Below are 26,770 nucleotides of genomic sequence, written 5' to 3'. Positions count from 1 at the left end.
TTGGGGTCTTTTGTGTCTCCATACAAATTTTAAGAGTTTTTGTTCTAGTTCCGAAAAAAAATGCCATTGGTAATTTGATAAGGATTGCACTGAATCTGCAGATTGCTTTGGGTAGTATAGTCATTTTCACAATTTTGATTCTTCCACTCCACAAACATGGTATATCTCTCCATCTGTTGGTATCATCTTTAATTTCTTTCATCAGCATCTTATAGTTTTCTGCATACAGGTCTTTTGTCTTCCTAGGTAGGTTTATTCCTAGGTATTTTATTCTTTTTGTTGCAGTGGTAAATGGGAGTGTTTCCTTAATTTCTCTTTCAGATTTTTCATCATTAGTGTATAGGAATGCAAGAGATTTCTGTGCATTAATTTTGTATCCTGCAACTTTACCACATTCATTGATTAGCTCTAGTAGTTTTCTGGTGGCATTTTTAGGATTCTCTATGTATAGTATCATGTCATCTGCAAACAGTGACAGTTTTACTTCTTTTCCAATTTGTATTCCTTTTTCTTCTCTGATTGCTGCGGCTAGGACTTCCAAAACTATGTTGAATAACAGTGGTGAGAGTGGACATCCTTGTCTTGTTCCTGATCTTAGAGGAAATGCTTTCAGTTTTTCACCATTGAATGATGTTGGCTGTGGGTTTGTCATATATGGTCTTTATTATGCTGAGGTAGGTTCCCTCTATGCCCACTTTCTGGAGTTTTTTTAATCATAAATGGGGGTTGAACTTTGTCAAAAGCTTTTTCTGCATCCTTTGAGATGATCATATGGTTTTTATTCTTCAATTTGTTAATATGGTGTATCACATTGACTGATTTGCATATATTGAAGAATTCTTGCATCCCTGGGATAAATCCCACTTGATCATGGTGTATGATCCTTTCAATGTGTTGTTGGATTCTGTTTGCTCATATTTTGTTGAGGATTTTTGCATCTATATTCATCAGGGATATTGGTCTGTAATTTTCTTTTTTTCTACTATCTTTGTCTAGTTTTGGTATCAGGGTGATGGTGGCCTCATAGAATGAGTCTGGGAGTTTTCCTCCCTCTGCAATTTTTTGGAAGAGTTTGAGAAGGAGGGTGTTAGCTCTTCTTTAAATGCTTGATAGAATTCACCTGTGAAGCCATCTGGTCCTGGACTTTTGTTTGTTGACAGATTTTTAATCACAGTTTCAATTTCATTACTTGTGATTGGTCTGTTCATATTTTCTGTTTCTTCCTGGTTCAGTCTTGGAAGGTTTTACCTTTCTAAGAATTTGTTCATTTCTTACAGGTTGTCCATTTTACTGGCATAGAGTTGCTTGTAGTAGTCTCTTAGGATGCTTTGTATTTCTGCGGTGTGTGTTGTAACTTCTCCTTTTTCATTTCTAATTTTATTGATTTGAGTCCTCTCTTTTTTTTCTTGATGAGTCTGGCTAATGGTTTATCAATTTTGTTTATCTTCTCAAAGAACAAGCTTTTAGTTTTATTGATCTTTGCTATTGTTTTTTCTTTGTTTCTATTTCATTTATTTCTGCTCTGATTTTATGATTTCTTTCCTTCTGCTAACTTTGGGTTTTGTTTGTTCTTCTTTCTCTAGTTCCTTTAGGTGTAAGCTTAGGTTGTTTAGTTGAGATTTTTCTTGTTTCTTGAGGTAGGCTTGTATAGCTATAAACTTCCCTCTTAGAACTGCTTTTGCCGCATCCCATAGGTTTTGGATCATTGTGGTTTCATTCTCATTTGTCTCTAGGTATTTTTTGATTTCCTCTTTGATTTCTTCAGTGATCTCTTGATTATTTAGTAACATATTGTTTATACTCCATGTTCTTTGTGTTTTTTTACGTTTTGTTCCCTGTAACTGATTTCTAATCTCATAGCGCTGTGGTCAGAAAAGATGCCTGATACGATTTCAATTTTCTTAAATTTACTGTGGCTTGATTTGTGACCCAAGATGTGATCTATCCTGGATAATGTTCCGTGCGCACTTGAGAAGAAAGTTTAATCTGCCGTTGTTGGATGGAATGTCCTATAAATATCAATTAAATCTATCTAGTCTATTGTGTCATTTAAAGCTTGTGTTTCCTTATTAATTTTCTGTTTGGATAATCTGTCCATTGGTGTAAGTGACGTGTTAAGGTCCCCCACTATTATTGTGTTACTGTCGATTTCCTCTTTTATAGCTGTTAGCAGTTGCCTTATGTATTGAGGTGCTCCTATGTTGGGTGCATATATATTTATAATTGTTATATCTTCTTCTTGGATCGATCCCTTGATCATTATGTAGTGTCCTCCCATGTCTCTTGTAACATTCTTTATTTTAAAGTCTATTTTATCTGATATGAGTATTGCTACTCCAGCTTTCTTTTGATTTCCATTTGCATGGAATATCTTTTTCCATCCCCTCACTTTCAGTCTGTATGTGTCCCTACGTCTGAAGTGGGTCTCTTGTAGACAGCATATAGATGGGTCTTGTTTTTGTATCCATTCAGCGAGCCTGTGTCTCTTGGTTGGAGCATTTAATCCATTCACGTTTAAGGTAATTATCGATATGTATGTTCCTATGACCATTTAAATTGTTTTGGGTTTGTTTTTGTAGGTCCTTTTCTTCTCTTGTGTTTCCCACTTAGAGAAATTCCTTTAGCATTTGTTACAGAGCTGGTTTGGTGGTGCTGAATTCTCTTAGCCTTTGCTTGTCTGTAAAGCTTTTGATTTCTCCATCGAATCTGAATGAGATCCTTGCTGGGTAGAGTAATCTTGGTTGTAGGTTCTTCCCTTTCATCACTTTAAATATGTTATGCCACTCCCTTCTGGCCTGTAGAGTTTCTGCTGAGAAATCATCTGTTAACCTTATGGGAGTTCCCTTGTATGTTATTTGTTGTTTTTTCCTTGCTGCTTTCAATAATTTTTGTCTTTAATTTTTTCCAATTTAATTACTATGTGTCTCGGTGTGTTTCTCCTTGGGTTTATCCTGTATGGGACTCTCTGTGCTTCCTGGACTTGGGTGGCTATTTCATTTCCAATGTTAGGGAAGTTTTTGACTATAATCTCTTCAAATATTTTCTCTGGTCTTTTCTGTCTCCCTTCTGGGACCCCTATACTGCAAATGTTGTTGCGTTTAATGTTGTCCCAGAGGTCTCTTAGGTTGTCTTCATTTCTTTTCATTCTTTTTCTTTATTCTGTTCCACAGCAGTGAATTCCACCATTCTGTCTTCTAGGTCACTTATGCGTTCTTCTGCCTCAGTTATTCTGCTATTGATTCCTTCTAGTGTAGTTTTCATTACAGTTATTGTATTGTTCATCTCTGTTTGTTCTTTAATTCTTCTAGGTCTTTGTTAAACATTTCTTGCATCTTCTTGATCTTTGCCTCCATTCTTTTTCCGAGGTCCTGGATCATCTTCACTATCATTATTCTAAATTCTTTTTCTGGAAGGTTGCCTACCTCCACTTCATTTAGTTGTTTTTCTGGGGTTTTATCTTGTTCCTTCATCTGGTATATAGCCCTCTGTCTTTTCATCTTGTCTATCTTCTGTGAATGTGGTTTTTGTTCCATAGGCTGCAGGATTGTAGTTCTTCCTGCTTTGCTGTCTGCCCTCTTGTGGATGAGGCTATCTAAGAGGCTTGTGCAAGTTTCCTGATGGGAGGGACTGGTGGTGGGTAGAGATGACTGTTACTCTGGTGGGCAGAGCTCAGTAAAACTTTAATCCACTTGACTGCTGATGGGTGAGGCTGGGTTCCCTCCCTGTTGGTTGTTTGGCCCGAGGCAACCCAACACTGGTGCCTACCTGGGCTCTTTGGTGGGGCTAATGACAGGCTCTGGGAGGGCTCAGGCCAAGGAGTACTTCCCAGAACTTCTGCTGCCAGTGTCCTTGTCCCCACGGTGAGCCACAGCCACCCCTCGCCTCTGCAGGAGACCCTCCAACACTAGCAAGTAGGTCTGGTTCAGTCTCCCCTGGGGTCACTGCTCCTTCCCCTGGGTCCCAATGTGCATACTACTTTGTGTGTGCCTCCAAGAGTGGAGTCTGTTTCCCACAGTCATGCAATCAAATCCCACTAGGCTTCAAAGTCTGATTCTCTAAGAATTCCTCCTCCCATCGCCGGACCCCCAGATTGGGAAGCCTGACGTGGGTCTCAGAACCTTCACTCCAGTGGGTGGACTTCTGTGGTATAAGTGTTCTCCTGTCTGTGAGTCACCCACTCAGCAGTTATGGGATTTGATTTTACTGTGATTTCACCCCTCCTACCATCTCATTGTGGCTTCTCCTTTGTCTTTGGATGTGGGGTATCTTTTTTGGTGAGTTCCAGTGTCTTCCTGTCGATGACTGTCCAGCAGCTAGTTGTGATACTGGTGTTCTCACAAGAGGGATTGAGAGCATGTCCTTCTACTCCGCCATCTTGGTTCCTCCGGACTTACTGCCCATGCAGTTTCATTCTTTTACATGTGGTTGTTCATCGTTCCCAACAATATTTATTGAAGAGAACATCCTTTCTCCATTAGGTATTCTTGGCATCTTTGTTAAAAACGAATTGACCATATATGCATGGGTTTATTTCTGGGCTCTCTATTCTGTTCCATTGATCTATGTGCCTGTTTTTATGCCAACGCTATACTATTTTGATTACTATAGCTTTGTATTATACTTTGAAATCAGGAAGTGTGATGCCTCCAGCTTTGTTCTTCAAGATTGCTTTGGCAGGCTTCCCTGGTGGTGCAGTGGTTGAGAGTCTACCTGCCAATGCAGGGGACATGGGTTCGTGCCCTGGTTCGGGAAGATCCCACATGCCGCGGAGCGGCTAGGCCTGTGAGCCATGGCCATTGAGCCTGCGCTCCGCAACAGGAGAGGCCACAACAGCGAGAGGCCCATGTACCACAAAAAAAAAAAAAAAAAAAAAAAGAAGAAGAAGAAAAAAAGATTGCTTTGGCTATTTGTGGTCCTATACAAATTTTAGGATCGTTTTTTTCTATTTCTGTGAAAAATGCCACTGGAATTTTATAGACATTGCACTGAATCTAAAGATTGGTAGTATGGACATTTTAACAATATTAACTCAATCCATGAACATGGAATATCTTTTCATTTATTTGTGTTCTGTTCAATTTTCTTTCATCAATGTCTTATAGTTTTCAGTAAACAGATCTTTCATGTCCTTGGTTTAACTTATACCTAGGTATTTGATTCTTTTTGATGCTATTGTAAATGAACTGTCTTCTTACTTTCTCTTTCTGGTAATTCATTGTTGGTGTAGAGAAACACAACTGATTTTCATATACTGATTTTGTATCCTGCAACTTTACTGAATTCATTTATTCTAACTAGTTTTTTGGCAGAGACTTTAGTGTTTCATGTCATCTACAAACAGTGGCAGTTTCACTTCTTCTTTTCCAATCTGAATGCTTTAAATTTCTTTTTCTTGCCTAGTTGCTCTGGCTGGGACTTCCAGTACTGTGTTGATTAAAAGTGGTGACAGTGAGCATCTTTCTTTTATTCCTGATCTTAGAGGAAAAGCTTTCAGTGTTTCATATTGAGTATGATGTTAGTTGTGGGCTTGTCATATATGGCCTTTGTTATGTTGAGGTACATTTCCTCTACACCCAGTTTGTTGAGAGGTTTTATCATGAATGGGAGTTGAATTGTGTCAAGTGCTTTTCTGCATCTATTGAGATGATCACATGATTTTTATGCTTCTTATTGTTAATACAGTGTATGATATTTATTGATTTGCAAATGTCAAACCATCCTTGCATCCCTGGAACAAACTTCACTTGATGATGGCATATGATCCTTCTAATGTCTTGTTGAATCTGATTTGCTAATGTTTTGTTGAGGATTTTTGCCATTTATGTTCATAAGAGATATTGGCCTATAATTTTCTTTTCCTTGCAGTGTCTTTGTCTGGCTTTAGTGTCAGAGTAATGCTGGCCTCATAAAATGAGTCTGGAAGCATTCCCTCCTCTTATGTGTTTTGGGAGAGTTTGAGAAAGATTGTATTAGTTATTTAAACGTTTGGTAGAATTCACTACTAGAGTTTTCGGGACCTGAAATTTTTTTTTTTCTTTTTTTTTTTTTTGTGGTACGTGGGCCTCTCACTGCTGTGGCCTCTCCCGTTGTGGGGCACAGGATCTGGATGCGCAGGCTCAGCAGCCATGGCTCATGGGCCCAGCCGCTCCGCGGCATATGGGATCTTCCCGGACTGGGGCATGAACCCGTGTCCCCTGCATCGGCAGGCGGACTCTCAACCACTGTGTCACCAGGGAAGCCCTTTTAAAAAAATTTATTTATCTTTTTGGGTCTTCTTTGCTGTGCACAGGCTTTCTCTAGTTGCGGAGAGCAAGGGCTACTCTTCATTGTGGTGCACGGGCTTCTCTTATGGAGTACAGGCTCTAGGCATGCAGGCTTCAGTAGTTGTGGCTCAAAGGCTCAGTAGCTGTGGCTCGTGGCCTCTAGAGCACAGGCTCAGTAGTTGTGGCGCACGGGCTTTGTTGCTCTGCGGCATGTGGGATCTTCCCGGACCAGGGCTCGAACCCATGTCCCCTGCATTGGCAGGCAGATTCTTGACCACTGCACCACCAGGGAAGTCCTGGAATTATTTTGCTGGGAGGTTTTTAATTATGATTCAGTCTCCTTGTTAGTAATCAGTCTGTTCAGATTTTTTCTGTTTCTTCATGATTCAGTTTTGGTAGATTGGATATAAACATCCATTTCTTTTAGGTTTTGCAATTTGTTGGTGTATAATTTTTCATAGTAGTCTCTTACAACTCCTTGTATTTCTGTGATATCAGTTATAATATCTCTTATTTCATTTATAATTCCATTGAAGTCCTCGCTCTTTTTGTCTTACTAAATCCAGCTAATGGTTTGTCTAGTTTATCTTTTCAAAATACCAGCTATTAGTTTCATTGATCTTTTCTATTATCTTTTTAGTCTCTATTTCATTTATTTCTGCTCTGATCTTTGTTATTTCCACTATGATTTTTGTTATTTCCTTCCTTCTGCTAACTTTGGGCTTAGTTTATTGTTTTTTTCTAGTCCCTTGAGGTGTAAAGTTAGTTTTTTAGTTGAGCTCTTTGTTTCTTAATGTATGTATTTTTTATGTCTTACGTGTTATGTCTTACAAAACCTTACATGTTTCTTTTATTTAATATTTTTATTTTATATTGCACCATAGCTGATTAACAAGGTTGTGTTACTTTTGGGTGTACAGCAAAGTGATTCAGTTACACACTTAAATGTACATGTTTACTGCTATAAAATTCCCTCTTAGATATGCTTTTGTTGCATTCCATAGGTTTTGGTATGTTGTGTTTCCATTTTCCCTTGTCTTAAATGATATTTTTACATTTCTTATTTGATTTCTTCTTTGACACATTTGTTGCTAAGGAGCCTGTTGTTTAATCTGCACATATTTGTCAATTTTCTAGTTTTGGTTATTGACTTTTAGTTTTATACCACTGTAATCGGAAAAGATGCTTTATATTTCAATCTTCTTAAATTTACTGACTTCTTTTGTGGCCTAACATATAATCTCTCCTGGAGAATGTTCCATGTGTGCTTGAGAAGTGTATGTATCCTGCTGCTGTTAGATGGAATGATCTGTATATGTCTGTTACGGACATCTGACCTCATGTGTCATTTGAGTCTGATGTTTCCTTACTGATTTTGTTTTGATGATCTATTCATTGTTAAAAGTGGGGTACTGAAGTCCTCTGTATTGCTGTTTATTTCACCTTACAGATCTACTAACATTTGTTTTATATATTTAATTACTCCTAAGGTGGGTACCTAAATATTTACAGTTGTTGTATCCTTGTGATGAACTGACCAACTATAATTATATAATGACCTTCTTGATCTTGTTATAGTCTTTGGCTTAAAGTCTATTTTTTTTCTGATTTAAGAATAGGTACCCCCCCACACTCTCTTTTGGTTTCCACTTGCATGAAACATCTTTCATATCCATTCACTTTGAGCCCATGTGTGTGTCCTTAAAGCTGAAGTGAGTCTCCTGTAGGCAGCAGATAGTTGGGCCTTGTTTTTTTATCCATTCAGCTACTCTCTATCTTATGATTGGAGCATTGAGTCCATCTACATTTAAAGTAATTAATGACAGGAGTGAACTTATTACTACCATTTTGGTATTTGCTTCCTGGTTGATTTGTAATTCTTTTGTTCCTTTCCTGCTCTCTTCCTTTAGGATTTGATGACTTTCTGTAGTGGTATGTTTTGCTTCCTTTCTCTCTCTCCTTTGTGTATCCACTATAGGATTTTGCCCTGCGGTTACCATGAGGCTTACATAAAACATCTTACATTTATAACAGTCTATTTTAAGGTGATAACAACACTGAACACATACCAAAGCTCCCCCCCCCATATTTTAAGTTTTTGATGTCACAATTTGCATCTTTTTACACTGTATGTCCATTAACAACTTATTGTAGTCATATTTATTTTTATAACTTTTGTCTTTTAACCTTCATACTAGATTTGTAAGTGATTTATCTACCATTATTAGAGGAATAGAGTATTCTGAATTTAACTGTATACTTAAATTTTATCAGTGAGTTTTATACTTTCATGTTTTCTTGTTACTAATTAGTGTCCTCTGGTTTCAGTTTGAAGAACTCCCTTTAATATTTCATGGAAGGTTGGTCTAATGGTGATGAACTCCTTCAGTTTTTGCTTGGAAAATACTCTTTCTCTCCTTCAATTCTGAAGGACAACTTTGGCAGGTAGAGTATTCTTGTTTGGCTGTTCTTTTTTTTCAGCACTTTGAATATAACATCACACTTCCCTTTAGCATGAAAGATTTCTACTGAAAAATCTGCTTATAATCTTATGGAGGTTCCCTTGTCCATAACACGTTGTTTTTCTCTTGCTGTTTTTAAGATGCTTTCCTTGTAACTTGACAATTATAACATGTCTCGGTGTAGGTCTCCCTTGAGTTGTCTTACTTGAAACTTTGTGGGCTTCCTGGATCTGAATGTCTATTTCTCAGGTTAGGGAAGTTTTCAGCCATTATTTCTTTGAATATGTCTTTAAATATATATATATATATATATATTTGGCTGCGCTGGGTCTTAGCTGTGGCACGTGGTATCTTCTTTGTTGTGGCATGTGGGACCTTCGTTGTGGCATGTGGGATCTTTAGTTGCAGCCTGCGAACTCTTAGTTGCAGAATATCAACTCTTAGTTGCGGCATGTGGGATCTAGTTCCCTGAACAGGGATCGAACCCAGGCCTCCTGCATTGGGAGCGTGGAATCTTAGCCACTGGACCACCAAGGAATTCCCCATTATTTCTATGAATAAGCTTTGTGCCCCTTTCTCTATCTCTTCTTCTTCTGGGGCCTTTATAATGTGTATATTGGTCTGTTTGTTGGTTCCCCAACATCCCTTAAGCTATCTAACTGCTTCATTTTTAAATTTTTCCTTTTTGCTCCTTTGATTGCATTCCACTGCCCTGTCTTTGAATCTGCTGTTCCTTTCTTCCCATTGATCTAGTCTGCTGTTGAACCCCTCCTGAATATTTCATTTCAGTTATTGTATTCTTCAGCTCTGTGATTAGTTTGGTACTTAAAAATTTTTTCTATCTCTTTGTTGAAATTCTCACTTAGTTCATGCATTGTTCTCCTGACCTCAGTGAGCACACCTTTATGACCATTATTTTTAACCCTCTATCAGGTTAATTACTTATCTCTGCTTCATTAAGATCTGTTTCTGGATGTTTATCCTATCCTTTTCTTTGGAACATATTCCTCTGTTTCTTTATTTTCCTTGCCTTTCTGTGTTAGTTTCTGCTTATTAGATAAAACCATCATCTGTCTCAGTCTTGATAGAATGGTCTTGTGCAAGAGATGAACCTCATTGATCAGCCCAGCCCAAGATCTTAGTTGCCTCGTAAGCTTTTGTGACTTTCTAAGCCTTCTTCTTTGTTCTTAGTGGCTCCCAGTAGTGGAGGGTGTGTTAAGACCCATTAGTGTCCCAAAGGGGAGGATCACAGCCAACACCTAGATGTAGGCTGATTAGAAGCTGGACCCTCACTAGCAGCACCTTCCAGGGAGAAACTGGAAGATGGGTGGTTTTGCCTGCTTCCTCTGTGCTGGGTCCAGGTGTACAGCTGTGAGGGTGAGGGTGTTCCTGCACCCATTATGTTTTGGGAGCTCATCTCTCTGGTAGGAATCTTAAAAGTTGGGAATGCTAGATGTGGGGTTCAAGTCCTTTGCTCCTCAAGGAGAAGCTAGGAGTTGGGGATTCCCTTCTGATTGTATGGTGCTGTGTTGGGAGTGGGGTTTATGGTGAGAGTGTTTCTTAGACTTTCCTACTCGTTTGATGACATTTTCCCATTCTTCTGATGTGTAGGAGCTGTTCAGTTACTTTCTCGATCTCTTTCAGAGGGAACTGCTCTGTGTGCAGCTGTACATTTGGTGCACCAGAAGCCTCCTATGTCTTCATTTTGGTCAACTCTATGGAATAAGTGATGTTATTCCAATTCCTGATACATGATCTTTTTTTTTTCTTTTTGGACATTTTTAAGATTGTTTATTTATACTATTTTGAAAATTAATGATTGTATATCTTGATGTAGTTTTTTTTCATTCACTGTGCTGGATTCTTGATTTTTATTTTTATTTTTAAACAGCTTTATTTAGACATAATTCATATAACATACAATTCACCCATTTAAGGTGAGCAATTCAATAGTTCTTAGTATGTTTACAAATATGAACAATCATCACCACAGTCAATTTCAGAACACTTATGTCACCTCAAAAAGAAACTCTGTATTCAAGACCTATCATCCCTTACCCCACATCCATCACACACAGCCCTAAGGAACCACTACTCTTTCTGTCTCTAGAGATTTGCCTATTTTGTACATTTCATATAAATGTAATCATAAAATATGTACTCTTTTGTGACTGGCTTCTTTCATTTAGCATGATGTTTTCAAGGTTCATCCATGCTGCAGCATGTTACCTGTACTTTATTCCTTTTTATGGCCAAATAATACTCCATTGTGTGGATGTATCACTTAAAAAAAATCCACTAATCAGCTGATGGACATTTTTTACTATTATGACTATGGAAATTCATGTACATGTTTTTGTGTGGACCTATATGTTCATTTTCCTTGGGTATATACTTAGGGAGTTGAATTGCTGGGTCATATGGTAACTTGATGTGTAGCAATTTGAGGAACTGACAGACTATCTTCCAAAGTGGCTGCATCATTTTACACTGCTATTAACAATGTATGAGGGTTCCAAATTTTCCACATCCTCACCAACACTTAATCTGACTTTTTGATTCTAACCATCCTAGAGGGTATGAAGTTTTTTATAGTTTTGATTTGCATTTTCCTGATAACTAATGGTGTTGACATCTTTTATGTGCATATTAGCCATTTGACTATCTTCTTTGGAGAAATCTCTATGTAGATACTTTGCCCATCTTTTAAATTGGGCTATTTGTGCCATAATTATTAAGTTGTTGAGTTCCTTTTTTTTTTTTTTTTTTTTTTTTTTGCGGTATGCGGGCCTCTCACTGTTGTGGTCTCTCCCGTTGCGGAGCACAGGCTCTGGACGCGCAGGCCTAGCAGCCATGGCTCACAGGCTTAGTTGCTCCGCGGCATGTGGGATCTTCCCGGACCAGGGCACAAACCCGTGTCTCCTGCATCGGCAGGCGGATTCTCAACCACTGCGCCACCAGGGAAGCCCTGAGTTCCTTATATAGTCTAGATATAAATCTTTTATCAGATATATGATTTGTAAATATTTTCTTCCATTCTGTGATCTTGTCACTTTCTTAATAGTATCCTTTGAAGCATATTTTAAATTTTGATTGAATCTAATTTACCTACTTATCTATTTTTTATTGTTGTTGGTTGTGTTTTTGATGCATACCTAAGAATCCTTTCCCAAATCCAAGGTTATAAAGATTTACCTCTGTGTTTTCTAAGAATTTTATAGTTTTAGTTCTTCCATTTAGCTATCTGATGCATAATGAGTTAATTTTTTTATATGGTTTGAGGTAAGGGTCCAATTTCATTTTTTGCATGTGGCTAGCCAGCTGTCCCAGTACCATTTGTTGAAAAGACAATTCTTTCCCCATTTAATGGTCTTGACACTCTAGTTGAAAATCAGCTGACCATAAACACATGGGTTTATTTCTAGACTATCAATTCTATTCCATTTATTTATGTCTATCCTTATGCCAGTACCAAACTAACTTGATTACTCTTGCTGTATAGGAAGTTTTAAAATAGAAAAGTGTGAATCCCGTTTTTTTCTTTTTCAAGATTCTTTTGGTTATTCTGGGTCCCTTGTAATTTCACAGTAATTTTATAATCAGCTTTTCAATTTCTACAAAGAAGCCAGCCATGATTCTGACAGGGATTGCATTGAATCATGAACATGGGGTTTTTTCCATTTATTTTGATCTTCTTTAGTTTCTTCCAACAATGTTTTGTAGTTTTCAGAGTTGTTTTACACTCCTTTAGTTAAATTTATTCCTAAGTATTTTATTCTTATCAATGCTATTATAAATGGAATTTTTTCTTAATTTTATTTATTTATTTATTTTTGTTTTTCTGGCCACGCTGTGTGGCTTGTGGGATCTTAGTTCCTTGACCAGGGATCGAACCGGGGCCCCAGCAGTGAAAGCACAGAGTCCTAACCACTGGACCACCAGGGAATTCCCTTAATTTTACTTTTTGATTGTTCATTGCAAGTATATAGAAGTACAATTGACTTTTACATAATGATCGTATATCCTGCAATCTGTCTGAATTTATTTATTATTTCTAAAAGTTTCTTAGAGGATTCTTTAGGATATTTTTACATACTAGATCATGTCATCTGTGAATAAAGATAGTTTTACTTTTTCCTTTCCAATCTGGAACCCTTATATATTTTTTTTTCCTGCCTAATTGTTCAGGCCACATAGGTAGTAAGAGACAGACCTCAAATTTCAACTTGTGTCTGTTTAAAATTCATGTTCTTTTCATTATAATCTGCTAGCTAACCTTGGTGTTGGGGAGAGAGATGAAAAATAAGAATGGAAAGGTAGATTGGAGACCATTCTGTAAGTGAAGCTAAGAATAAAAGGCTAAAGATTGGATTTTTATTTAGTAGGTAGTGAATAACCAAGGGAATGACTTGGTTATTCTAAGGAAGTGTTGCTTTAAGAAGATAAATCTGTTAACAATGTACACAATGAATTGGAGGAATAATTTAAAAGGAAAGAAAGCTAGTTAAGAGCTCTTACCTGCCCAATAGCAGCTGTATGGCTCTGGTATCAGCTTTTGTATCATGATTCCAAAATGTATTCTCAGTTGGAGGGAGGAGGTGATCTTCAATGTGGTCTTTAAATTGATTCCTAGACAAGGCTTTGACTCTAAGGAATGAAAAAATACTTTTTCAGTGGCTAACATGTGGGAAAAATCTCAATCAGAATTAATTGAACATGGCATATTTAACATACTTCAGCCTTCAGCTTAAATATATATAAAACCTCACAATTTACAAAGCCCTTTCCTACATTAGAATCTCATTTCATTTATGTAAGAGAGGGAGGAGAGAATATACCCATTTTTTATATAAGCATGCTGGTTCAGAAGGAGTTAAGAATTTAGCCATTTACATATTTAGCCAAGTGTCAGTGCTAGGTCTAGATTTTGGGTATCTTAACTCCTAGTTTAGGCTTCTTTTCCACCACATTAAGAATTACTTGCTGAACATTTCCAAGATTATTCAGTCCATATCTTGACAAAAAACACATGTTAACAACTATCAAGAAATTAACTATTGGGGTTCACGTTTATCCGGTAACTTACTGTGTAGATGCTCTAAGAAAATCTTCCTTCATAGAAGGATGAACTTCTTCCAACAACATGCTAGTATCTGGGCTTGATTTCATTGCAGAAATCACCATGGCATTACGCAATTTATTGCCTTGTTCTAACAGAGCTGAAGAGGGCAAAACAGAACACAGAAAATATAAAATCCAACAGAAATACTTGAAATATTTAGCACCTTTCCTTCTCTCACAGGACTTACCATAGTGTACTATAATTGCTTACTTGTCTGCCTTCCCCACTAGCTTGAGAATCCCTTGAGGACATTCACCTTACAACAAATGTTTACTGAGCTTCTATCACGTGGACCGTTTTAGATGTTGGCATTACAACAGTGAATGAAGTCTCCATTATGTAGAGACTGACCGCCTTACTGGAGTCATTATATACATGCATTGACTCTTCCAACTGGTGTTTGCACATAATAAATTTAGTAATATCTATATAACATTTTTGTATCCAGCTATCTTACTGAATTCTCTTATTTGTAACAGTTTTAATGTCATTACTATTTGAGAAGCACTAACAACTGTATCAGCTAAACTGTTAGGAGTCATAGTGATAATCTAGTCCAAATGTATACTTTTACAGATGAAGAAAAGAATACCAAAACATTTCTATGACTTGTCTAAGATCATACATCAGGTTAACAGAAAAGTCAGGATAAAGTCTTTAAACTTTCTGATAGGTAAAATTTCTTCCATCCCTAAGCAACAACAATTACAGAGGATAACATTTATTGAACCCTTACGACTTCCTGGGCACTACTCTAAGTATGTTATGTATAGGAACTCATTTAATCCTCCCAACAATCCTCTGAAATAGGTACTATCATTTCCTTCATTTTCCAGATGACAAAGCAGAGGCACAGAGGATATGTAACTTGCCCAAGTTATGCATGCAGTATAACCAGGATGACTCTACATCCTATGATTTAACAACTATACATATATGACCCCACTTTTTCTTAGACTTCTTTTTAAAAGCTTAGGACCAGTGGTATTATTTCAAGGAACACTGGGAAGAATTATTATTTTCTTGAGGTTCCACAGCTGCTTAGGAGGTATGTAAGACTAGATACCAAATGCCTGTCTATCTTGGTCTAGAGTTTTATAGCTTCTAAAAATAAAGAAGATATGGCAGTCAGGCCAAGAAAAAAATAAGCCAAACAGATCCATAAACGTTCAACATTTGTTAGCATAAAGAGTTCAAAATATAGCTTAAAAACTCAAAACCCCAAACCCAAAAAACCCTGAAATATCATATGTTCAATGTGTTATGTGAAAGTATAAGTAAAAGAAAATAAAGATCACCATCTGTGGTAGGCAGAATTCTACACTTGATCTTAGCCAAAAGGCCAAAAAGCAATGTAGGCAGAATTCTAAGATAGTTCCCCCCAAATTTCCAGCCACTGGTATACAAATACCTTCTCCCAGTGATTCAGTCATCTAGGTATTGCCATAAAGGGATTTTACAGATATAATTATGGTTCCAAATCAGTCTACCTCAAGACTGGGAGATTATCTTGGTGGTCCCAAACCTTTATAAAGCAGAGTTTTTTTCTGGCTGTTTGCAGGATATGAACTCAGAGATTTAAAGCATGAGAAAGATGTAATGTTTCACTGCTGTCTTGAATATGGAGAGGACCCCGTGGCAAGAAATGCATGTGGCCTTATGGCCTTTAGGAGCTGAGAGTGGACCCTGGCTGACCACCAGCAATGAAATGGAACCACAGTCCTACTACTGCAAGGAACTGGATTCTGTCAACAAGAATGAACTTGGAAGTGAATTTTCCCTCAGAGCTTCCAGATGAGAATTTAGCTTGGCTGACACCTTGACTGTAGCCTATGATACCCTAAGCAGAAAACCCAACCATACCTTGCTGGACTTCAGATCCACAGAACCGTGACTAATAAATGGGTATTCTTTTAAGCCATTAAGTTTGTGGTTACTTGTTATGCAGCAATAGAAAACTAATATTCCCATTAATGCCACTACCCACAAATACTGATTAACATTTTGATATATTCCGGATAGTTGCTGTTTTTTTTGTGTGTGGCTACGTTGGGTCTTCGTTGCTGTGCACAGGCTTTCTCTAGTTGCGGCGAGCGGGGGCTACTCTTCGTTGTGGTGCACAGGCTTCTCATTGTGGTGGCTTCTCTGTGTGGAACACAGGCTCTAGGTGTGCGGGCTTCAGTAGCTGTGGCTCGTGGGCTCTAGAGCGCAGGCTCAGTGGTTGTGGTGAACAGGCTTACCTACTCTGCGGCATGTGGGATCTTCCCGGACCAGGGCTCAGACCTGTGTCCCCTGCTTTGGCAGGCAGATTCTTAACCACTGTGCCACCAGGGAAGTCCCCTGGATAGTTTTTAATCTATGCATACATACACCTATATATGTACGTGTGTGTGTATATATATAAATTTTTTCTTTTGCAAAAATGGTAATATTATGTATAGTTTATTTTTAAATTGTATTTTATTTTTTTTTATACAGCAGGTTCTTATTAGTTATCTATTTTATACATATTAGTGTATACATGTCAATCCCAATCTCCCAGTTCATCACACCACCACCCCCACTTTCCCCCCTTGGTGTCCATACGTTTGTTCTCTACATCTGTGTCTCTATTTCTGCCTTGCAAACCAGTTCATCTGTACCATTTTTCTAGATTCCACCTATATGCATTAATATACGATATTTGTTTTTCTCTTTCTGACTTACCTCACTCTGTATGACAGTCTCTAGGTCCATCCACATCTCTACAAATGACCCAATTATGTACACTGTTTTATAACTGCTTTTTCACTTAATAATATGCATTAACTTTTTCTATGTAAATAATGGATATATAAGTATGTACTTCTGTTTTTACTTATTTAAAAAAAATCTCTTTGGGATTCAGTCAGAAAATGGCTGTCTTGTTTATTCAGTGAGAAAGGGTGAGGAAAACATGGTCTGCTAGCATTGGAAATTTGGTTAAAGAAGCTTGCTACATGACAGGAAGCCCTCCTCCTTTTAGTTTCTAGTTAATACTTGGCTTAATTTGATATGGTTTAAAGTTCTCTAATGAGCTGGGCATACTCAATAAATGCTTTATGAATAAAGTAGTTAATGACAAGCAGTGTCAATAATAAATTTCATTTGATTTCAGGGCCATGTAGAAAAATAGTTTTTCTACTGATACCCAAAATGTCTCTAGAGATATTTGGTACCTGGTACTTTATAATCTAACCACACTCAACTATTTTTAATTCCTTAAACACAATACTTCCTTTGTGCTCTCAAAGTTCTGCATATCTGATTCCATCAAAGAATTACCATGCAGTATTAAAATTGTCTATCTCACCCAAACAACTTTGAGACGAGAGATTGGCTTTTGTTGGTCTTTGTATGCTTGGTGCCTAGTATATATCAGAAATTTGATTAAATGTTTCAATAAATAATTCCACTGTTGCATATATCATACAAAATTGTACTGTATCTACTTTAGAGTCTGTTTCCTTTACTACAATACATTCATTAAGTCAGGGACTATCTTATTTATCACTGTAACTACAATACTCAAGACAATGGCTGACAAAAAATAGGCACTCAAAAGATATCTGCTGAATTGAATTGAGCTTAAAGTTTTCATCCCTGCTAAATAAAATTTCCCTGGGAATAGTAATATTTTAAGAGTGACTTAATTAGTCATTAACATTTGAATAGGAATAGGTACTTAAGATACTTTACAATAGCAGGTTTTAAAAAAGAAATAAACATTGAAGACAATAAGTAGGACAAATCTGAGCAAGGGTGGTCTACTCATTGGCCTCCAAGTGGTTTCTTCCTTGAAACAGCCATTCTCAGAATAGTTTCTCTAAAGTCTAAGGCATGGCAATAACACCACCTTAACTCCCCTTCTTAAGAGGAGGCTGGTTTCATACTAAAAGAGCTGTCATGGCATTGTCCTGCACCTCAACTCAATAATTATTTTTTTAACACAAGGGAAGGGCACTTAGTTGAGTTCATGACAAATGTTTCTCTTGTTTATTTCCTACATGCCATGGGCACAGTCCCTGCTAAACAGGGAGGTATACAGCTTCTGGTTTTTGTTCCTACTCCTTGTTATCTATTCTAAACCCCAACTCTTAACAAACTTATGGTTACCAAGGTGGGGAAGGATAGGGAGAAGGGAGAGTTAGGGAGTTTGGGATTGACATGTACACACTGCTATGTTTAAAATGGATAACCAACAAGGACCTACTGTATAGCACAGGGAACTCTGCTCAATGTTATGTGGCAGCCTGGATGGGAGGGGAGTTTGGGGGAGAATGGATACATGTATATGTATGGCTGAGTTCCTTTGCTGTGCACCTGAAACTATTACAACATTGTTAATTGGCTATACTCCAATATAAAATAAAAAGTTAAAAACAAAAAACCCGCCAACTCTTATAAGCAGGATGTGTAGTTAGTGTTTCATAAATACTAGCTCAATGACTAATTAAGCTCTGTACCCTCTTACTGGTATGATGTCAGTATAATAAAGACCAGGAAGATAATTAGGTTTATGTAAGATAGACTTGCTAAGTCTATGGATCATGACCCCACAGAGGTCCAAGTAGTTTTAATTTAAAAGACTTTTCTACTAACGCTGCAGATATTCTACTTTGGAAATTTTACTTGTGAGGATGGAGACAAATTTATGTCATGCTCTTGATGTCACAGAGATATATGGTTGACCATTAAAGTGTAACATAAGGTACCAAAATTGCTTTTCATATAATACCACTACCTAAAATGAGGTAATCCAACCTCATTCCTATTGCCTTTTAAAATTTCAATGTAAGCCCTTACACAGGTAAACTGATTCCTTTCTACTTCTATTTGGCCGTCAGTCATATTTAATACCCAGAAGTAAGATCAGCAGTTTCTGTGCACTGAATGTTCCCACTGAAACCAACAGTTTTCAGAATATGAAACAGGTTTAGTACTAGCACAATGGTATAAGTAAATTCTGCACAATGGTATAAGTAAATTCTGATGATGAGACAAAAATCTTATTTGCTTTGAATTATCTCGGAAAAAATCAGGACTAATATTTTTCTACAATAAAAGCTTTCCTCCCATACCCAGGTTCACTTTAAATGGTTCCTTCCCCAAACTTAAAATTATAAGTGCCCAGTAATTATTTAGAAGAAACTCAGTGGTTTAACAGAGCTGCCCTTAAATGGTTAGAAATTCTGGACTCTAGTAAGATTACTCACTTTTATTTGGCTATTTAGTTCAAACAGAAGTCTTGGTTCTCTTTGTAGGTTGCCTAATGAGCAGAGTAATCCCAATAAATATAGCTTAGTCTCAGTTCACAAATATATACATACCTAAAAGAAGGTCCTTGGTAGGCGGGTTGTTTGAAGAAAGAATGCATGAGTCACTGTGACTCTTGGCAACTGTCCTAATTTGAGGCCGGAATTCAGAACTGTTGAGAAGGCACATCTGCTTCTGTGGGGCTTTGCCTTTCAGAGTCATAGACTCTAAACTCTGTCCTGAATTAAGATGGTGCTGTAGTCCAAAGAAAGAGTCCTTTATTGTATCAGAGTTCTCTGTAAAGTACAAGTGGTCCTTTCCCCTGTTTTAAAATAAAGAAGAAGTTCAGCAGTATATTATCCATTATGGTAACATTCCATTTTGTCAGAGAAAGAAAGTGGATCAGTGGTGTATAGCAGTGTAGCTCAAACTTTGTAAATGTTTTTCATTTTCCAAATTAAATAAATAATAGATGTTTTACCTATCATTGTATGGTTGTGGCTAAAGTCAGACAATGAAATAAAGAGCTCAGTGCTGAGCCTGACACACAGCAAACACCTGATAATTATTTAAAATCAAAATCTGTTTCTCTTACTTCATTCCATTTCACAAAACACTACCTTTTCCCTCTTTCCCCTCATGTACACCTATCATGGCATCTCTATGTGACTCAGACATACTTATTTATCTGTATATTGGCCTCCTCACTAGACTGTGAGCAATCTTCAAAAATAGGAATTGTGTCTTATTAATTTCTATGCCTAGCACCTGCTACTGGACCAGGAACATAGTGAGTACTTAATACTTATTTGCTGAATGAATGACTACCTTTAACCTTTTATACAACCACAAATGAAAGACCGAAATTATGAGTACACTGGAAGTTAGCAGACAGTCTGACTGGTATTAGGTGTGGTAATTACCTTGGAGTGGTTGGCCTACTGCTGTTGGCTGCTAACTCTTTTCCATCAATTTTAGTGGTAGGGATCCTCTGAGGCCTTGATGGAACCAGAAACTGAGTATTGCCTGCTTCAGTATATTCTTCGAATCCTTGTTCAGATAAAAGCACATTTTCTGTCATGTCAGTGGTAGGAAGAGGATTGTAGCTGTCATAAGTTTCTGACAATGGCTCCAGGGCAAGTGAGACCTGAAAGGGACATGTAATGTATCAGAAGTCTTTTTTTTTTTTATAGCATTGATTAATTTTAAGACTCTCTAATATAAATTAATGGCCCCATTCCTTATAGGATCTAGTTCAAATTCCTGCCTACCTCAGAAGCCTCATTTCTCACTGTGTTCCCTTCCTCCATCTCTCTCTCCTGGATATACCAATTACTTAGAGTTTTCTAAATGTACCTTATATTTCATTCCCTTATGCCTTCATGTGCAAATTTCCTCCAGCATTACTTCCTCTGTGAAAACTTATTTGTGTCCAGGCAGAGATGTTATGGCCACTCCATTTTTCATGTTTCTACTTACTTTGTATCTATCCATTAATATAACCACCATTTATTGAACACTTCACAATAGGCCAGAAACTGTGCTATGTTCCTCACATAGAGAAGCTGATGTGATGATATAACTGTCAGGAAAGTATATTATCCTAATTTGAAGATTTTTTAAAAAAAGCAGAGGCTTAAAGGAGGTATTTGTACTTCCGGTTTATTTGTTATCCTGATCAGATTATAAATTCCTTGAAGGCATGAACTGTCTTCTTCATTTTTCTGTAGACTAATCAGTGGAAGTATACACTTAGTGTACAAGTATGCATAATAATGACTAATGGTCTGAAAAATAAAAGAATGACATAGCACCTGTTGCATCCTTATTGCTAGCTATTTGAGAAAAATAAGGCCCTAGTTCTATGCTGGGGATGAGGCAGGGTGAAGAGGGAGGAACATTAAGATGAAAAGTAATTACTTCAAGTTTCCTTTATCGTCCAACTCCTCTGAATTCAGGCACTCTACTAAAAAGCTTTCCAGGTCTCTGAAAAGCCCAATGGAGAGAAGCCTAATGTAGGAATAAAAACTAAAACAGAGCCTAAAGCAAAACTTTAGAGAAGAAATCAAAGAATATACTCCAAAAGAAAAGAAGAGCAGTGTTGAAAGTTCAGTTACAGTGACATAGACAGTAGAAGGAATTGTTCAAGTAGCCAAAGAGAGTCACATAATGATGAATGGCCTAAGACAAAAATGAAAGATTGCACTTAAATATTTTAAGAAGTCTCTGGGAAGGTCAATGGAATAACTTATGTGGAGAAACTGCTAAGGCACAGACTCAATAAACACACTTGAGTCTTGAGGAGAATTTTGTTCATGAACCAGGTAGCATAAAGTCCTTTAAATCTATCCATCATTAAGATTTTCTACAAAGACAAATGACCGGAATGCAGTGGGATAAATACTTTGTGCAGTCACTGCTATAAGAGGATCACATAAAATCCTGGCTGCCCAAATATAAGTGTCAGAAAATCGTTCCTTGCCATTCATCACTTGCCAAAAGACTGCCACTTTATTCTAGAAACAAAGGAGACACTGAGAATAAAGGCTGCGTCCCTGGCCTTAACAATAACCTGCTGGCTGGCCAGTTTTGCTTTTTGCCTAAGCAAATTTGAACTAGTCTCAAAACAACTCAAAGGCCTTTACTACCAGTGAGAAAGAAAAGGAAAGTCCAGTTACCTGCCACACCCACCTTACAATCAAAATATAGGTGTTGGCCTAACTCCTTTGTTCAATTAACAAATATTTGTTGATACTAGTTCAGTGCCAGGTTCTGTGCTACTTGCCTGGGGCAAAGAGATGAATAAAACATGGAACCTGACCCAAAGGATCAGAGTATCTCGTAGGGGAATTTAAAAAGAAGTCATTTTAATATAAAATGGTAAGTTCTGGGATTATCTACTACATTTATAACATCTGATATTGGAGAGAACATATTAGTATGTCTATTTTTCAGACTTATGCTAGTCAATATAGCATTTTAAAAGATTTTAAAATTATTTAACAGTGATTAAGAAAACAGATTTTATGTAAAAATTTGAATTTCTGGCTTCTCTTGAAAAATCAGAAGATCCAGCAATGCTGGGTTTCCATCCCATTGTGGCAAAAATTAGCTGGAGTAGACGAGTGGCTTTAGTCAGGGTATGTGCTCCAGTTTGCAAAGTCCCCAGCCATGTCCCAACATGAGGTAGAGAGACAACTTCTGTTTATCATCACATTTGATCTGATACATTAAAAAAAATTTATTTAATACAGTAAAATGGACATTTTTGTAAATATACACTTCTATGAATTTTAATCTATGTTTAGATCCATGTAACCACCACCATAATTAAGATATGGAACACTTCCATCACCCCCCAGAAACTCCGTTTGTAGTCATGCTCTCTTCTCGCCTCTAACCTCTAGCAACAGTTGAATTTGATAAAGTTCAAAACTCATTTATGATCAAATCTCTCAGAAAACTTGGACTTTCTTAATGACAAAGGGAATCTATGAAAAACCTGCATCTAATACCATATTTAATAGTGAAAAGACCAAATGCTTTCCTCCCAAGAACAAGAACAAGGCAAGTGTATCTGCCTGGTTTCATCCAAGGCAAATGGATGAAAATTGTGTATATCCATACAATGGAACACAACTCTGCAAAAGGGAATTACTGATACACAAAGTAACATGGATGAATCTCTAAAGCTGGCTTCTTTCCGTTATTCTATTAATATTTCTTTTTTTTCCTATTAACATTTCTTAACCTAGTTGAGGAGCCAATGGGTGTTCACTGTATGGTTATTTTTATATCTTATACATCTAAGATATTCTTTTGCATATCTATCTCTATTTAATAAAAACAAAAAAATTAAATGAAATAAAACATGTAGTGCCTAACGTGGCAGGCATGCATATAAGTGTTGCTAATGGGAATTCCCTGGCGGTCAAGTGGTTAGGACTCCATGCTCTCACTGCTAAGGGCCTGGGGTTCAATTCCTGGTCGGGGAACTAAGATCCCACCAGCAATGCGGTGTGGCCAAAAAAATAAATGTTGCTAAAAAAGTTATCAGCATGAATTCCTTCAATGTTATCCATCTCAAAATGTTTCTCCTCTTTCCCTCCTTGTTATAATTCCTCCATTCCAAAGGTAACCCCTATCAGTTGTGTTCTTAATAGAAATTAATTCCCATATTCACTTGCTTTTCTCTTAGTCTACAAAACAAATCAGGTCTCCTATACTCTAAAAAAGGCTCAGCAAACTCATTCTGTAAAGGGGCAGAGGGTAAATATTTTAGGCTTTATTGCACATTTTTTAAAGTGACCCTTTAAACATATAAAAAACATTTTTAGTTAGAAGGCCAGATTTAGTCTACTGGGCAAAGTTTGCCAACTCCTCTTCTAAAGTAGCAACAAACTTCTCAATTCTGCTACCCACTATCAATACTTTCCTCTCCAATTCAAGTAAATTAGGCATGTCCCTGTCATGTGCCTAAGTACCATGTTAAGTGCTTCCATATTTTTTCATATCTTTTAATCCCTACAACAATGCCGAAAGGTAAAAGTTATTATCTTCATTTTATAAAATAGGATACTGAAGCTCAGAGAGTACAAATGAACACCAGAAATGTTTTCATAACCAGTTTTTCCATGTCTAAGTCTTGTGCTATTTCCATTAGGTCACACTACCTCTCCCTCTGTTCGCTGCCATTTATGTGGGAAACAGAGAGAAATCTCTGTTATTTCTACCTCTTCACTGTAATTACTACTTATTTACTTATTCCATAATCTTTCAAATGCTGACCTCTGTCTCCAAGGATCTATTAAAACAATTCTCTAAAGAACCCAATGACATTGAAATAAAAAAACACACAAGTATTATTGTATCAACTGACATTTAAATAAGGGGGGAAAAAGATGCACCACTTTAGAAAACAGTCCAGTAGTTCCTCAAAGTTAAACATACTTACCATATGACCACAATTCTATGCCTAAGTATACACCCAAGAGAACAAAAAGCATCTGTTCACAAAAAACTTGTATGCAAATGTTCATAACAGCATTATTCATAAAAGTCAGAAAGTGGAAACAATACAAATGTCCATCAACTGAAGAATGGATAAACAACATGTGCTATAATATATCCATAGAATGGAATATTATTTAGCTATAATAAGGAATAAAGTACTGATTCATGCTACAACATGGATGAACCTTGAAAACATTATGCCAAGTGAAAGAAGCCATATACAAAAGGTCACATATTATATTACATCATTTATTTGAAATGTCCAGAATAGGCAATATATAGAGACAGAAGGTAGATTAGTGGTTGCCAGGGGTTGGGGAAAGGTAAAAAGGGGAATGACTACTAATGGGTATAGTGTTTCTTCTTGGGGTGATAAAATGCTCTGGAATTAGATAATCGTGATGGTTGCACAATCTTGTAAATACACTAAAAACTATTGAACTGTATACTATAAAAGGGTAAATTTTATGGCATATGAATTATATCTCATTTTTTTATATAAGGAAAAAACCTACCTAGAATTCTACACTCCAACTGTTTTTATTTTCCCTTGTTTTTTCTTCCCTAGTCATTAATCATATGCATATATGTGGGTATAATTTTAATTCTCTTTTGTCATCAATACAAAATAATTTTCCATGTTGCTACACAATCATAACTATATAATTTTATCTTTTATGGAAACAAAATATTCCACTAATACATGATTTAAATATCATTGAATAAACTGTTTTCATTTTTTCAATATTAAAAGTGCATTTCCATAACCAGTCCGAAGCATATAACTTTCCTCTCTTTTTATGGTATTTCCTTAATATAAGACCCTAGGGGTAGAATTATTGAGGTAAATGATATATGATAATTATTATGGCTCTTGAAACATAATGTCAAACTGTTTTCGTAGGTCTGATGCAAATCTGTACCATTATCAGAAAAGGAGTAAACCAGTCCCATTTTACCATGAAGTTACCATCATAAGGTGTCACTATATTTCAATATATTATAAATAAAAATATGACAAATAGAATACAGAAAATGTTCAGTTCTTTTACTTAGTTAAATCTATTTCTGGACTTTACTCTCTTCCTTTGACAATTATGTGCTTGTGGTTTTATAATAGGTTCTTACATCTGGTAATGTTATATGTTCTTTCCTCATCTTTTTTGAACCGTTTTCTTAAACACCTGCTTAAATTTCTATACATATTTTAGAATACATTTGACAAGGTATAAATTCCTCAAGGATTTGAATATTCAGAATTCTCTAGGAAGAACTCCCAGAGTATCCCTAGGAAAGAGACCCTTCTATGTTCTTTCCCACCATCCTGTACATATCTATAGTATATGAGTATCAATACCACACTGCGTTCTACTTGTTACTCTCTTCTATTTCCTCTTACCTGACTTTGGAAAAATAACTGAAAGGCCCATCTCTTATCTTTGAATCTTAAGTTAGTGGCACATAACAGCATATCAAAAAAATGTAGGCTGAATTAATGAATGAACAATCAACAACTGGTTATGGAGATGCACTTCTAATACTGAAAAAATGAAAACAGTTTATTCAACAATATTAAAATAGTAGTCTATTGACTCATTTAAGATACTATTTAAATGAGTCAAACAAGCCATTACTGCTTGGCACTATGTTAGGAGCGGTGGGACAAACAAAGAAAGTAGAAAACACTGACCTGTCTCCCAGGGAATCTAGAAACTAAAAGGAAGGGAAATTAAAGGGAAACTACAAATACAAAATTTTGGAGACTATGTAGGATTATAACTGAACAATGATCATATAATTCATGTTATTCTGAATTTAATAAAGAGTACAGAGAAGAATGAGTGCAGTGAGAGCTGCGAAGGTCTCTTGGAACTTGAGATGGGCAGCAAAGCACTAAGAGGATATGGATAAGTGGGAAATAAGTCCATGACAGTCTGGGTAAAAACATGAACAAAAGCACGAAGTGGGAATTTGCATGGTGGGAGTCACGTACCTACCCGTTCTACAGACTCAACTATCTGTGCCCCCAAAGTTTTATTCTATGTAGCAGAGAATTATAATATTTTTACCTGGAGTTCTCCAAGTTTCTTAGATGTTGGTGAAACAATGGGAAAAAATCCACTGATGTGATGGGTTGGAGAAAGCTGGGCTAGTTCACTGATCTGAACTCTACCAACCGGAAGATGTGCAAGTTTGGTGATTACTTCCAGCACCAGCACAGCCATATCTAATCAGAAACAATTACAACATAGGCAGACATTTTTCATTTACTTTTTTTTGGAAGTGGGAAGAGGAATATATGTTACAAAATTTTTATACTTAAAAAAATCATTTTATTTTCAAATAAACTATGCACTTACCATATCATTCAGGGGGTGGGGAAGAGTGAACCCAAGATCAAAAGAACAACAAAGTTTTAGAGAAGAGCAATGACAAATACCTCAAATGGAGAAAAAAATTACATAAAAATATTTAGAATATCAAGTATTTGATAAGGAAAATACCTTTAAGAGAGTATATATATATTTTTTACATATTTGGCAAGGACTCAGACTTTAGTTTTGAAATAAAAGAGCAACAATAAAAAAATTCTCAGTTTTTAAATTCTCACCATTTCTAGTTTTGAACTGGACAAA

The 26,770-nt window shown here is 36.6% G+C and overlaps 1 protein-coding gene across 5 annotated transcripts in view; it reads right to left on the bottom strand.

Annotated features, from left to right (window-relative positions):
• The window catches only part of C2CD3 (C2 domain containing 3 centriole elongation regulator), a 125,446-nt gene that overhangs the window by 93,754 nt on the left and 4,922 nt on the right, over positions 1 to 26,770 (bottom strand). For all 5 annotated transcript variants that reach the window (XM_059070793.2, XM_059070790.2, XM_067038532.1 and 2 more), the window contains 5 exons: positions 26,204 to 26,361; positions 20,045 to 20,268; positions 19,196 to 19,443; positions 13,812 to 13,944; positions 13,244 to 13,372 (listed from right to left, as the gene is read on the bottom strand). In XM_059070793.2, coding sequence (XP_058926776.1) covers positions 13,244 to 13,372; positions 13,812 to 13,944; positions 19,196 to 19,443; positions 20,045 to 20,268; positions 26,204 to 26,361 — 892 coding nt within the window. The remainder of the gene's footprint in view (positions 1 to 13,243; positions 13,373 to 13,811; positions 13,945 to 19,195; positions 19,444 to 20,044; positions 20,269 to 26,203; positions 26,362 to 26,770) is intronic.

This window comes from Kogia breviceps, chromosome 7 (genome assembly GCF_026419965.1).
Source record: "Kogia breviceps isolate mKogBre1 chromosome 7, mKogBre1 haplotype 1, whole genome shotgun sequence".
Taxonomy (NCBI): Eukaryota; Metazoa; Chordata; class Mammalia; order Artiodactyla; family Physeteridae; genus Kogia; species Kogia breviceps.
Note: the sequence above shows the minus strand (reverse complement) of the source record. Positions and strands in the feature narration are given on the sequence as shown.